This window comes from Mytilus trossulus, chromosome 10 (genome assembly GCF_036588685.1).
Source record: "Mytilus trossulus isolate FHL-02 chromosome 10, PNRI_Mtr1.1.1.hap1, whole genome shotgun sequence".
Taxonomy (NCBI): Eukaryota; Metazoa; Mollusca; class Bivalvia; order Mytilida; family Mytilidae; genus Mytilus; species Mytilus trossulus.
Window position 1 is genome coordinate 24,021,563 of NC_086382.1, and position 15,922 is coordinate 24,037,484.

Here is a 15,922-nt window from a genome sequence, read left to right on the forward strand (position 1 = left end):
ATGTATTTAGTTTTGAAAGTCCAACTACTAAATTCATAGTATTTGATGTGAACTCCTTTTTGTTTGGTTCATCCTCGTTTAGAGCTTTAAGTGCAGATTCAGCTATGACATCAACAGTGTGAAGAATCTTCTCTGTTCTCTCAATCTGATATATAGATATAAAAATATGTGGTATGAGTGCAAATGAGACAATTCTCCATCTAAGTAACAATTTATAAATGTTAACCTTTATATTAGGTCAAGGTAGGGTCTTCAACACGGCGCCTAGGCTCACTTTGAACAGCAAGCTATAAAGGACCCCAAAAAATACTAGTGTACAATCATTTAAACTGGTAAACCAACGGTCTAATCTATAAAAGTATATGAAAACCCTTATTTTGTGCGTACAATTTGGAATTTGTTTGAACGAGTCTAAATATGATGCCTTTAATTAGATAAGTAAACAATAAGCTATTAAAAAAAGTCTGTTTCATTTAGTTTTGTTTCTTTCTAAAAATACTAAAAGTCATTTCCACAATTTAGTCCAGCAGATAGGTGAATAAGTGTTAAAAGCATAAAATTTAGTAGGAACATTCTATCTATATCTTTTAAAATAGTGGTGTTAATGTATTTATAATTTAAATTTGAAAACCTTTTTTTCTCTTTCAACTTTTTGTTCTGGTGTTTGTTCTTTAGGTTCTGATTCTTCTATTGAATGCTCGGTGTTATATTTGACAATAATATTTTCCTCAGCAATATCAGGTTCTTGTACATGATTCAAATCCATAAGATTAGAACTGGATTCAAAAATTGATCTGAAAACAAGAATATATCCATAGTACACTGATGCCCCATCTGCACTATCATGCTTTATGTACAGTGGACTGTGAAAATGAGATAAAAACTGTTATTTTAAAACAAAATTAGAAAGATCATAACACAAGGAGCATGTATACTAAGCTTCAAGCTGATTTCACTTCTAGTTCATCGAAAGCTACCTCGACCAAAATTTTAAACCTGAAACAGGAAGGACGAACGAACAGATGAATGGTCGCACATACCAGAAAACATATGAATGGGACATAAAAAAAGATACATATTCGTTTCATGAAAAGTCACGGCATGAATAATATAATTAAAATTCTGTACGATCAAAAATTTGAATGATAGCCTTGGTAATACATTTGACTAGTAATGGTAAAAAATGAGTTATTATAATAGTAATTTGTGCATACGATACAACATGTACAAACTCCTTTTAGAAAAGACAAATACTAAATTAAACCCATTGTGTTCGATTGTTTAAATGTTTGAGTTTTTGTTTATGTTAAACTTATAACAACAACCATATTTTTCAACGTGTTTTGTTAGATTTCATCGTTGTTCAGATGTCTGATCTAAAATTTACACATGCCGGAGCATGTTAAGTAACTTTGCAACAAAAACAATTTAATCCTTAAGTTTGGCATGTGCAGGTTGTGAAATTTTGAACAAAACAGAACGCCTGAAGGAGATATTGAATGAATTATGAGTTTAGAATCCAGTCAACACACCCGGTTTCGCGAACTTTTTATTTATTTTTATTTTTTTCTATTTTTAATTTATTTGTTTTTCTTATGGCCATTGACATAAATGATAAGATGCGACAAACGGCACGTCCCTGAAGCTTAAATTCAAAATGAACTATTAAGATAAATATAGGATAACATGGTTAATGGTTAATATCTTCAATTAGAATAACGGAACTCTTTTGTTGTAATCAATTTCAACTCATTTTCAGTTATCAATGTGTTCTTACTCTGATTCATACATTTTGAACCACTAAACTTTTGAAATAATTTTTCGAACTATCATGACAGTACATACATATTTGAGTTTTATACAAAAAAAATAGTATACCGCTCAGCTGTACATGAGATGATGTTTATTTGGTCAATTTGTTTAAAGTTAAGCTGTGATACTTATTAAAGATAGAGATATACCATTTTTGCATATTTTGCAAGACTTTTGATATCATAATCTTTAAAAGAATCGAGAATTTTTGTTATTTTTAATTGAAAAATATTGTATAAATGAATTATTCCTTTTAACTAATAAGTATTTATGATGTAAACTTACATGACCAAATTGTTTACTTTGTCCGTTTCGTTTTTCATGTTTTTATTGACATCAGTATGAGATATCTGGTCAGATATTTTGTCTATAACGGTAATCAATGCATCCTGTAAGAACAATTACATAATCAAATACTTGTCATAATGAAATTATAATGATGCTGGATTTTATTGCTGGGTTTGCAAAAAAATAAATACATGTTTTACCATTTGCACTTAGGGAAGACATCAAAAGTTCAATTAGGATAAAAAGCTTAATTCACATAGTTTTTTCTGGAATTTTTTATGTTTAAGAGATGAATATGTTTTTTTGTGATATCACGTGCATGGTTCTCCCTTCTGTCTCACTTTTTGATATGTTTATATTGCAGCTAGTACAAATCCAAAAAAAAAGGTTGATAGTGTTATTTTCCTTATTATTCTATAAATATTTCATGTTTTATCTATTTTCTGTTAACTGGAATTATTGATGGTTTACCTGTACATTATCTGATAAGGCATCAGTTTCCTTAGAAATTTCGTTAGAAGCTTTTAAGATGGATTCCATGTTACCTTCACTCGTTGTCGGTAAATCAGCTAAAACTGTAACCATTTCCTCAATAACCTATGATGGATTTTATGAAAAATATTAAGAGTATATAAAATATTTTCAGTAAAAAAAAAGAACATTATCAGTTTAGCAACTTAATATCAATATTTCTAAAAGATAAAGTGTCGTTTCATATTTAATATAAAAAAAAAAGAAAATTAAGAGGATGTATATTGTTAAAACGAGTTAAAAAGATTGTAAACTAAGACGTTCGATTTATTTTTGTTTGTTTCATCTTCCTATCAAGTTAACATACAATTTTTTACTGCCCTATAAGCATTTCCTCAATGAAAGTCACATTTTGAAACATTCATTATTCCAATAGATATTTTTACTTCATGAAGAGGTTGGACTTGTTAAAGATAATGTAAGATGCAAATGATCACAATGAAGATAAAACAAGTGAAACTGCGAGCTACTGCTCACTGATGATACTCCCGCCGCTTGCGGATAATATCGATAGAGTAAAAATATGCAAGTGTTCGGTAAACAGGAAGTTGTCAAGTGATGAATTTGAAAACGCATCTCTCGGTATAGCGGACTTATATCAAGCCTGAAATCAAATTTTAGAAATCCTTTTAGTATAGTTCCTGCGAAAAAGGTGTAATATGATACAAGTATATCCACGTAAGATTACAATCTGATAAACAAAAATTACTGATGAATTGATTAGTCAAAAACCTTATTCTCTGCATTGGGTATTAATAAATAGACACATCTTACATGAACTTTATCTTTTGTCTCTGTGTGCATGTAATGCATTAAATCCATCGTTGCTTCTACAATATCTCCATAATCCTCAGTATTGTTAACAAACTCTTCAACCTTGAAATGAGCTTCAATGATAAAATGTACGTTGTTTGCATTTAGCTACCAGTTTATATCAACTATGTCAATTCAAACAATTGATGATGTTATAGGGACTTCACTTATGACTGCGGCTCATAATATAACTGTATTTTAAATAATTATTTGTTTAGTTTATTCGTGTGATGTATCTGTGGATTTTCAAATTAATTGTTTTTTCAAGGTAGACAGTTTCAAAAATATCTTGATTGCACAAAAATGTACTGGAAAGCCTATCATGTTTCTTGTTTTCAAGACTCATCCTTAAATCGTTATCATATCAAAACAATACTCTACTATCATTCCAAAATTTCAAAACACTATTATCTTCCACCACATACAGATTGATTTATTAAGAGTAAGATGTCACACATTTTTTTGAATAAAGGTAATTGTTTAACAGTTAATGAAAGTTCGCTACTCAGTTTCAAAATACTAAGCTGTTCATAACACTAGTATATATGTATTGATATGGAATTAATAAAGGAACCAATTGAGCCGAAAAATTATAGGTTAATGCGCTTGTTTTCAACATATTAGCCATTGAAATTTTGGCGGGAAAATCATCTCTCTTGATTTTTCAAAACTTAATCATTGACAAAATTTAGTTCTAAAAAAAAACTATTAAAAATACAAAGATTATATGAGACTTTTACAGAAGTCATGTAAAAGATATATAAATAGAAAAATGGAGGTCAATGGGCAAACATTTTTAAGGCATTCAATTGAATAAAACCAGAGGATTCAAAACCCCTGACAAAAATTCTGAAACATGACAAGCGAACATCTTTAAGGCAAGCAATAAGAACATAGCATGAATATTCGGGTATATCCAATAAGGTTCATTTATTTGGCCTTTTTAACTTTTTGGATTCGAGCGTCACTGATGAGTCTTTTGTAGAAGAAACGCGCGTCTGTCGTATATACCAAATTTAGTCCTGGTATCTATGATGAGTTTATTTTTCTTCACATCTAAGTTTATATAGAAAAAGACTAAGTTTTAAAAACATACCGTCATTACAAGTATTATCATCTGCATTGTAACGTTGCATTGCTGGCAATTTGCAATAGCAGACACTGTGTGAACAAAGCAAGGGAGGATAACAACTCGTATTTCTAGCGTCGATGGAGCAAGGGTCTTGGTATCTTCCAACTGTAATGAAAGGTTTGAAATATCTTTATTTTTTAAAGTGCATATTTTTTATACACGATTTACGACTGTTTTTTTTTAATATTTATATATAATGGTAAATAGTGAGTAGCATTAGGAACGACCCACATATCATGTCACTGAAGTAATTTGCTCAAAATCGCCTTGGTTTAATAACATGATGGTGTAGTTTATCTACTGCATCACTAGTTTGTCAACACTTATATTTTGCTGGACGGCTATATATTACCGAGGGTATTATCAGCTCAATTTTTGTTTTTTAGTACTTTTCAGAATAAAACTTCTTAAGAATAAAAAGGTGTCATTGGACTTCCACTGTTAAACAAATTTTAGTCTAAAAAAGTTATTTTTATGGTATTATCATCTGAAAAAGAGTAAACAATAATCCATTAAGTCATGTTCAGTCTTTCTGTCAATCTTAGATCAATAGTTGGCGGGTATTTTAGTACTATTCAGACCATTCCTTTGAAGTCAAGTCAGTTAGGTTCATTAATTTTTCATGTTATTCGGTAGAGTATTATTCCTAACAGGTTAACATCAACTACATGTACTAAATAGTCTGAACAATAAAATGTAAAAACATCCTTGATTAAGTACTAAAAGTTTCTTACATGTGATATTGTCCAACAGAAAGTCTCATGAAAATAATTCTTATTCTCGTTTCTCAAAGGTTGTTAGAAATTATGCTCCAATTTTGTCCATAAATTTAAAACCAATGAAACATGTATGTCAATCTTGTTCATAAATTGAAAATCAGTGGAATATCTATGTCAATCTTGCATGTGTTGTTCGTGATTTGAAAATCTGTGGATTATTTCTATTCTATCAATCTTGTTAATGAATTGAAAATAAGTGAACACTGTTTCTGTCAATCTTGTTTTTTGAATTGAATATAAGTTTATAGAATGTTTATGGTCATCATTTTCATCAATCAAAATCATTAATGTACCTACTTGTTTTACAAGTATTATTACTTGGGTCATGATACATCGTTGCTTGCTCTTCACATTCACAAACTCCAAAAACACAAATCAAATTGTTGTAACATGTTGAATCCCCAGGAACAGAGATGCATGCTTCTTTGTAATTGTTTCCTATAAAACATATACTTTTATTATTACACCATTACTATAACAAACAATGCATTGAACAAAGATCATATGTGACATACCTTTCAGCGTACGGGACATGAGATTAAATTTATTCCAGTTGTTTGATTATTGGTTATAGATTTGATTCCCCTAATTTATAGTTCATAGCAAAATATAAAAACTAATGTTCTTTCCGGATCAGAAATAAATTCTGCTTGTCGGAAGCGCTTTTCTGATTTAAGCCTCAACTGGGAAGCTTAAATCCAATCATTACAAATCCAACGATGTATGAATATCTAAAAACGTGAAAACGATTAAAAATTTCTTATCTTTGTGCATAATCATGTCTTTTTTTTATATAACTATTTTTCTACTATGCATCATTGTCATTAATTAAAGTAAACACACATAGGAATGATATATCAGATATGGGGTGTGAGTTAATGAGCCAACAACCCAGCGAGAATGATCATGATGATAACTGAAAGATGATAAAATCGAAATCGTCGATTTGCTATATATACTTGTGAATACATACTTCAAACCAATCAAAACACTGTTCTACATTGTCGTGCCTTTCGGAACTGATTGTCACTGTTGCGTTCTACTGATGAGTACTGAACAATTGATACATGACTCTAGATCAACAGCTCTTTTTTTGGTCTTCCACTTACCTCATATTAACAACGATACGGTATTGGTTATACCTTTTTTTCCTTAATTTTGTGTTTTTGTTAACTAGGTATACTTAAAATAAAACTCGGTGTAGTACAGTCACTCAACAGTTGATTCAGTTAGATATCGACAGCTTGAAAGACTTCTGATTAATAACCAATTTGACCAACTCGTGTTATTTCTTAAAATATATCTTTCGGTGTCTCTTCCTTAGTTTTGATATGGTAAATTGTTCCTCTTGGTTGCACTTTTGTAATTTTTTTTAAAGATAAGTGATCTTTACCATTGCTAATTGCATACACGTTATTATTAAAAACGAGAGAAACAATGTATTGTGCCTTTTCATTATATACACACAATAAGTCAAATAAATTACAATACGTATTTAAAGGTATAAAAACAAGACGAAATTTTTTTTCTTTCACAACGTAACACCCTAAAATTGCTTACTTGCTTTACAACTGTTATCTAATGGGTCGTGATACTGCTCACCAGGACTTTCACAATCACATCTCCCGGAAGCACAAACCAAATTGTTGTAACAGCTCAATGGTGTTGAGCATGTTTCATTGTATCTTTTTCCTATCAATTAACAGTTTACATGATTAAAGCATATTCCATCTAGAACAGAATTCTTCAGTCTGAAAAAATTTCGAATATAATAATACTTTTAATTATTTTGTTCATATGAAGTTGGTTGCGATATGTTAGCCCTAAAATTGAGATTAAAAATCTCATTCAAGGGAATTCCGAAAAGATTCAAAAGTAAAACTGTTATTGAAAAGAAATGTTATATGTCTTCAAATCAAATCAGTAAGTAAATCAGCTTGTTTTGCAGCATTCACAATGAGTATAAATATTTTTATATGCATATTATAATTTTCATTTGTGACCTAGATGTTACCTCTTTCATGTTTTAAGACTTCTTCATGTTCTTGGTATTGTTCTGGTTGCCAGTTTTTTTATTTTTCCGTGCACCAAACTGTTTTCTCTAGACTTTTTTTCACTTTTGCGTTGAAAGATCTTAAGATACTTAGTAATTCTGTTTTTTTCTCATAATCATGTTCTGCCGATGTCTTTTAACTTCAAATTAAGCCGATACATTATTATTTACGTATTATCGAACGTTTTTTATGTTTTTGAAACTGACAGGCTTTTTAAAATTTGTTTCTGACGCCCTTATCCGTTTATATTTATTTGCTGCTTATATGATTTGATTTGTATTTTGATTAAATACATACTTGCTTTACAACTGTCATCCAATGGGTCATGATACTGCATTCCCGGATTTTCACAATCGCATCTACCGGAAACACATAACATATTATTGTAACAGAGTAGTTGTGGGGTGCATGTCTCTGTGTACCTACTTCCTGTAAATAAACAAGGAGCACAATTAATATATGATCACATTCCTTAAGGAAAAATATTTTTCTGGTCGAAAGAAAGTTGTAACTTGACAAAGAGTCTTACATTATTTTGTACTTAATACAATTTTGACTTTTGTCTTTCGCGTTAAGAATAACATACGGACTTGGCAGGAATCAAATAACAAGTATATGGATTCCAATTGTAGATTCAAACTTTTTTATATCTTATCATGCTAACTAAAAGAAATTTATTCACATATGAACAATATGCATCGATAAGATCAATATGTAATCACAATATACTGTAGAAAGGTTAGGATGTTTGTCTTTTCTGGTTTTCCATTGATTAAAAAAATATATGATTGCTATCGTACAGGCTATGAATGTCTTCAAACATATAAGATTAAGCTTTTTACAGTGAGTAAGATAAGATAAATAAAAGTCATAACTGTATTGATAAGCTAGATGCTTCCGCTTTCTGTCGGAACATAAAAATGAGAAGATGTAGTATGATTGCCAAGGTGGTCACCTTTCAATAGAGATAAAGTAAAAAATAAAACACTATAGGACACCATACTGTTTTCAGCAATAAGTGAAACATATTCCACATATTTAGCTATAAACAACCGTATGATATTGTTTATATGTCTTTTAAAATTGGCTTTCTTTCACTAATTATTTTTCACTACAGGCGTTGTATTTTTCTTTTGCAATATGCAGATGACATGTACGGTTATGGCATCGAACAGTAGACATGCATTTGAAAATTACACGTTTCAACTGCATCACTGATCTCGGAATGAGGTCAAAAACAAAATCAGTTTATATTTCTTTTTTTGAATTCAGTGAGTGTCAGTAGTTACTATTTTAACCATAATTGTTAAGACAATAAATGTATATTAAAAGTTGGAAAGAATTCCGGATATTGGTTGTTCATACTTTTGTGTTCATAGAAGAGACAAAAGCGTATAACTGTTGTTTGAAACTTGTTAATCTATTAAGAATAAACACATTTTTTATATGGAATCGAATAAACTCAAATTGGTGCAAGACCTGGTGCTTCAATAGGTTAAGAGTCCTCTTAAATAGTTGCATTAGCTGCCATGCAATTTAGCTATCATGTTACTAAACGGAATAGGACATTATATAAATAACACATAGCTGAGAGGATGATAGAGCAGATTGGTAGCCCGAGAAAAAACATTTTCAACCGCGACGAAGCCAAGGTTGACAATGCTTTTTCGAGGGTTATCAATCTGATCTATCACTCTCTCAGCTATGTGTTATTTAATTTAATATTCTGAATGTTCTATCAGTATTGTCTTTAACAGATGCATTTTATATGCAGTCACGTACTGTCAACAACCTTACGGGTATTAGAAAAATCAACGAAAGGGAAGTAAAAAAACAATAATAATGCATTGACTTGACATATCAACTAAACAAGGACTCGGCCCGAACGGGAAACAAGCTCGGCTATCTAGAAAACAAATTATTTCCCATTGTTGTTATTGTGTTGTTGTTATTTATTTGATTTCAATTTTGAGGGAAATTCCTATTTTAAAAGGCCTCATATCTGGCGGAGAAATATACATCACAATGAATATGATGAAATGTACATCACCTGTTATTAAAATCAATCGATGGTGAACGAATGCGTTTGAGTATGAAATAAAATATCAACAATAAGCATAACACATAATGATTTATAGGTTTGAAAGAAAAATATTAACAAGTGAAATATGTGTTCCCAACAACTGTATATTTGACTCTTTGTCCTTTAATTTACTTATTTATGTTTGGCTAGCCGAGAGGGTAACATTACAAAAAAATCACCCGCTCAGCCATGTGATAGAGTAAATTAACATCCTCATATTAAACATGTTTATAGTTATTTAAGACACAGGCATATTTTTTTCGTTTACCAGTTCATAAAGGTGTAGAGGACCTTAATTCTTTGTGTCAATTTCTAAATTATACTCTTCAATTCAATAGAATTTGTCCCACCACTAACTCATGTCCGATGCCAAAAACTAGTACATATTTAACATAAAATATTTCCAATGAATGAACAAAACTTTGGAAACATGCAGATTTTTAGGTAATTTGGATGGCAAATAAATGCTGAATCGCTGTTGATTATTGTAGAACACTTTTTATGGTGATTACTTTGAATCATAATAAAAGTGAACGGAGTTTATAAAAAAAAAGGTACGTTTGCCTTTTTTTTACACCAAAAGTACCTGTTTTGGTACACTTGAAACTCTAGCAACCAATTCCCTTGCATATGCACATTGAAATCTGTTGATTGTTCCAGTACAAGCCATCATGCGATGATACTTTGAAATACAAAGGTTGTCACGATTTTTTTAAAACTAAGCTGTGCCTGTTTTCAATATACTACTTTAGGATAGAGAGCATTCAAGCCAAATATTAGTTGTGTATTTTCTTATGAGCACAGCCCTGTAAATACAGTCCATTTAACATAGAACCTGTCAAGTGGTTTGAGTGGATTTCACAAAAAGAACTTACGACATAGATTGGTCGTTAGTCATGAACAATTCAGTAACAGCAAATATGAAAAAAAGATATTATTACGTTTAAAAAAAAAACAATTCAGTATACTTACGATCAATCTTAATCATTAGTCGTTTAGTGACACTGACTCATGGTGCATACTTATATTCTGTAATTCGATATAATGTCTGCAGCTGTTTATCAATGCAATTGTTTAAGTAGCAAATTAGTGCACTATTTCGACATATTAAATAGTATCTTGGGATGTGTGCCAAATAATTTTCTTTAGTTAAAAAATGTGTGATGATGACCTTATTGCATATACTATCGATTCCTTCGTGAAACTCCGCATAACGTTATAAGCACAACAATGTAGATGAAATCCATGTTAGTATAACAGTCTGATAAATAAACTGGAATTTAAAAAAAAATGTGCATTCGTTTATTAATCCAACACTAACGATACTAATTATAGTAAACAAAGATATAAATAAACAAATTGAATATTAAAAACACACAGATTTATACGGTTTGTAATTCCTTAAGGTTTGTATTTTTACTTTTTTGTCATTTTCACCTTTCTTATTACACTCATTTTGTTTCGATCTATGAGTTTGAATATCTCTGGTATCTTTCAAAGACATTTATTGCACATATATCTGTTGGGTACTGTTTGAGTGTTTTAGTCAAGAATTGTGTATTGGATCGTATACAACAATTTGACTGGCGTTTTGACAATTAGTCAAACGCCAGTCAGGTCTAAACGAAATAGCTTATTTACGACATAATTAACAACCTCAAGACTGAGCTCACCTTTTTTAACCGTCATACGCCGAGCAGAGTTATTTTTTTTCCAACTCTAACAATAAGAATATTTAATCAATTTTCCTTCACCATGTGTTTTGTAGCATATATTTACAGTATTTTTTTACGTAAACCATGCCAGTTGTAAAAGAGGGACGAAAGATATCAGAGGAACAGCCAACTCATAAATCGAAAATAAAATCACAACGCCTTTGCTAAAAAAAAAAGACAAACAGACAAAACAATAGTACACATGACACAACATAGAAACTAAAGAATAAACAACACGAACCCCACCAAAAACTAGGGATGCTCTCAGGTGCTCCGTAAAGGTAAGCAGATCCTGCTCCACATGTGGCACCCGTCGTGTGTTTTATTTAATATTTGTGATTGTCAAACTTTAATTTCCATTATCCCTTACTATTTGTATGCTTTTTCAATAGCTTGGGTTCAAGGAATTACCAACAGCCCTGAAAAGCTCTATATAAGTGAAATATTAGTCTTGTGAGGGCTTACTTGTCTTTCCCAAAAACAATATTTTCAAATATGGATATTGGTTTAAACTCAATTACTGACTGTTGTGTCGAAGAAAAGGTTGCGGATAAAGCTGCTCAACATAGGACTTTAAAGTCCTGTGTTAAGTATGTTGAAACATCAACCTTAATCGAAAAGAATTCAAAACATGCAATCTTTCTGAATAATTTACATCAATGTACATTCAATTATAACTTGTATTTCACAAAACTATTCTAAACACTAAATATATTTTTCGAGGAGCTCTGTCTGTTGTAGTGTTTGTAAGGGCGTGTTCGAATTTATTAAACCTGTTTCAATGTATGAACCGTGCTCGATCCAAAAGTTTGAACTATTCTAGACCAACAATTGATTATTATCATTCAGTTAATCTCTTATTAAATAATATGATTTTGTGAGTCAGAAAATTTCACAATTATACAATACTTATTGTTTTTTATTTTCAATTTTATTCAAATTTTAATCAAGATTTACATTCATTACACGCATGCTGATGTTGAATACTACAATATACACAATTATGTTTAAAAAACAATAGAAAAAATACTATACATGATAGTTCTACATAAATACAATAAATCTAAAACTCTTTTTTAATATTTGAAATTTTATAAACACAAATTAATGACTGTAAATACACATAATAAAATGTTGAGAACCAGAAATAAAAACTATATTTATTTAAATCTTAATCTAAATGTTTTGGTCTAAAGATCCTACTTCTCAATTTTAGTCGGAAAACAAGAACACAGATTATAAATATAACGCGTTTTTTCTGTGTTTTATTAGGAACGCTCAAAGCAGAATATTTCAACATTTAGGGATAGATGAAACGGAAACAGAATCAAGTATTGATTTAAACATTGATCATATATTGTATGATAGCTAGATATGTGTTCCGGAACGTGAATTCAAAACAAGTCAGTCCATCTATTAAAAGCATTTTTAATATATGAAAATAAAATTATAAAAAAATCCTTTTAGTCATCTTTACTTATTGTTTTTCAAGTTTAATAAAGTTCCATTAATTTTTGACAAAATAATTCCTAAAAATATTTAATGTGTTTAAAAACACATGCCGGAAAGACATACGAGTGGTAGATACGGAACTAATGATCATTTTAAAATCTACAGTACATGCTTAAAACTCATACCATCTTATGAAAACAAACCTGCTTACATATCAGAGCAGTGAAAATGTGTCTTTCGTTTGTTAACAAATAATCATGTTAAGCTCACTTCAAACAGTATTTGTTAATGACAATAATGTATTCGAACGAGGTAATACAGCGGGAAGAAGTTCCAAGAAATTGTACAAAATGTTGTATGTTATATTTTTTTAATACAATCTCCTATTGATAATTTCACAAAATTAACTGCATATTACAAGAAGATAACTATATTTGATGTTTTTATACAATTTTGATTGTTGCTGAAAAGTCTCCAATGAGAAAATAATTTTGTTTTAACAACAACATATTGATAAGTAGGGTCTTTTACATATTATATTGGTCTCCGCAAAAGATAGTCAGATTCCTGACACAATACCGGAAGCCGACTTCCTGGGCGAATAAACGTTGTAGGCACATTCAAAATAAAGTTAACGAACATGATTTACCTGGTATCCAGGTTAAGATAATAAGCGAAAATAATAAACCCCAGCAAAATAAATTGAAGCAGTAAGGACCATACAAAAATACACATAAGCTGGCAGTCAGTTCAAATGTTTTCAAACATACAGCAGCTAGAGTCCACCACATTATATAGTTACAAGTTAAACAGTAAAATAAACAGTATATATAACTTTATGAAAATCTTCTACTTTGCAGACACAAAACAAAAACCTATCAGCATGGTTCATCTGTAGTGTTTCCAACCATTCTATTATGGTCAGACTTTGCAGGCAAAACTTGTACTCGTCTTTTTCTTCTGAAATTGATAAATGAAATAGTATAAAGAAGATTCAACGCAAACTGAATTAAATGTTGCATCTTTAAAATTCATATTTATCAAATTTTCTGCAATTTAACTGTCAGTTCCTGTGTGAATAACAGAAAATTTGTACAATTTTTGATTTTTTTTAGCATTAATACATAGTTCTGATTTTATGACCAGTGTCATTTAACATTTTTCCTTCTTTGTTTTATTACCTTTTCACTATTATTGATAAATGATTCCAAGAACTGTTCTCATCCTCTTTCAGAGTGTTGCAGTTCTTATATAAATGTACGTGTGCTTGTATGTAGTAAATTTAGACAAAGATTTTGCTTCAAAAAGATTAAACATGGGTTATACCAGTTTTTAATACAGACAATTTAATACGTTGCAGGGATTGTGGTATTTTTAAATGTTGATTGTGATCCTTAATTAGGATTGTAAACTTTTTTGAAGCATCAACATTTTATAGAAATTTTCATTATCAAATCAAATAATGAACTCGTGCTAAAACTATTTCATTACTCCAATTGCTTAATATAAGAAGTGATATGTGAATGACAATAAAACAAAATCAGCTGTTTACAAACTTATTCAGTGTGAAAATATTTCGTAAATTATCGCATAAGATTCAATTGGTTAAATACATGACCTAACTATTACCTTGGAAAAAAGACGACGAATAAACACACAGCAAATATAAACAGCAGTAGAAACGCAAGGGCACCAATAACAAACATCAAAATGTGGAAAGAGTCTTCTGTAAAATAAAATCTCAAATGATTATATCACCAATTTTGGCAAACGAATACATTTGGTCATCACATAAACACTTAAAATGATATTATTGTGAAGATGTGCTATAAAAATAAATGATATGATATGGTTTTTTTTTTAAATTTATTTAAAAGAAAAAAAGCCGAAAAGTATAACAGTAAAGTTATACCGATCTCCGATTGCTGAATTAGCCCCTATAACCTTATATTCACTTGAGTGTATTTAAACTATAGAGAAATTTTTCTATCTTTCAGATCAAACTTTGGGGTTCATGTTGCTCAATATTTACTTCCCAGGTTTTGTGTACAATTCTTTTGACCGTTTTAGTTTTCTTTGCCAAGGTATTGTCAGGGTTTTTTTCACGCAGTAGTTCAATTATCCCTTTAGTATATTTCGTTATCTTCTATATATTTTTCCATTTAATTATTAACTGACAACGCCATGGCTAAAAAGAATAAGACAAACAGACAAACGAAAGGAAAAAGCACTCAGAGAAAAGTAAAGATTGAGCAAAACGACCCCCCCACCTTTTTATATGGTAATACGGCATATTAATAAAACCATGTAAGTACAAAATAAAACTTTAATGACACTGTAATGGCTGCCTTTACACTGAAATGATCTTGATGTGCAATGTATTTAGAAAAAAAGTGGCTCTTAAAAATAGCTCTTATTCTTTGAAAAATGAATTGAACTTACTAGAGTACTACAGATGTGAGTTTAATATTTACGACAAGTAAAAAATCTTTCTTTATAATAGTATGTCTGACATACTAAATTATAAACCTGGTACCTTTGAAAACAATTTTTTAGACAATATTTAACCTGATGATTGCTCTTGAGGTCTTGAAACAGCTGTGGTAATCTGTGCCTCTGGGATTTCCAATAAGCAATCGTTAGTGTCAGCCACACACTGCCCAGAACTGCATCTATGTAATCCCTCGGGACATAGTTGTACAATCGTACCTTAGAAATAAACAAAATCGCATGTTTGCGATATTTTTTACTTCTTTCATGTGTTACTATTTATATTACAGATGTTTCATATTTCCGCTATTCTTCTTTTACTAACGAAAAAATCCGATAATAAATCGCATACGAAATAAAGTCCGATAACAGTACAATAGCATTTTTTTCATTTATCTTTCTGTCATAATTATCCTACCGTATCTAGATTGAATAACTTGTACATCCTTTACGTTCAATTCTAATTTCATTATGTTTCTTACAATGGGAAGGTGGAGAGGCTCAGGTGCTTTATTGATAAAGGGTATTCTTGATGGAAAAATACTAAAAGTAGGCCTATGGCTTATTATAATCATCCGAATAGAGGTAATGTGTAGATTCTATAACTTAACCATTGAGCTAATTTTTTGAAAAGTATTTTTTAAGTATTACAATTTTAGATTGGCAATATTATGCAAATGTCTAGTCTAGTATATAACCTAAGACCTTCAAAGTTTTGCCTTTAAACAATCTTGTGGAAAGAACAATATATGACAGGCTTACATGATTGCATC

The 15,922-nt window shown here is 30.3% G+C and overlaps 1 protein-coding gene across 1 annotated transcript in view; it reads right to left on the minus strand.

The window, feature by feature from the left end:
- Nucleotides 1–13,182: 13,182 nt before the first annotated feature.
- The window catches only part of LOC134687084 (uncharacterized), a 139,224-nt gene continuing 136,484 nt past the window's right edge, over nt 13,183–15,922 (minus strand). The window contains exons 57-59 of the mRNA XM_063547062.1: nt 15,228–15,368; nt 14,289–14,385; nt 13,183–13,619 (exon numbers count right to left, since the gene is read on the minus strand). Coding sequence (XP_063403132.1) covers nt 13,538–13,619; nt 14,289–14,385; nt 15,228–15,368 — 320 coding nt within the window. The 3' untranslated portion in view covers nt 13,183–13,537. The remainder of the gene's footprint in view (nt 13,620–14,288; nt 14,386–15,227; nt 15,369–15,922) is intronic.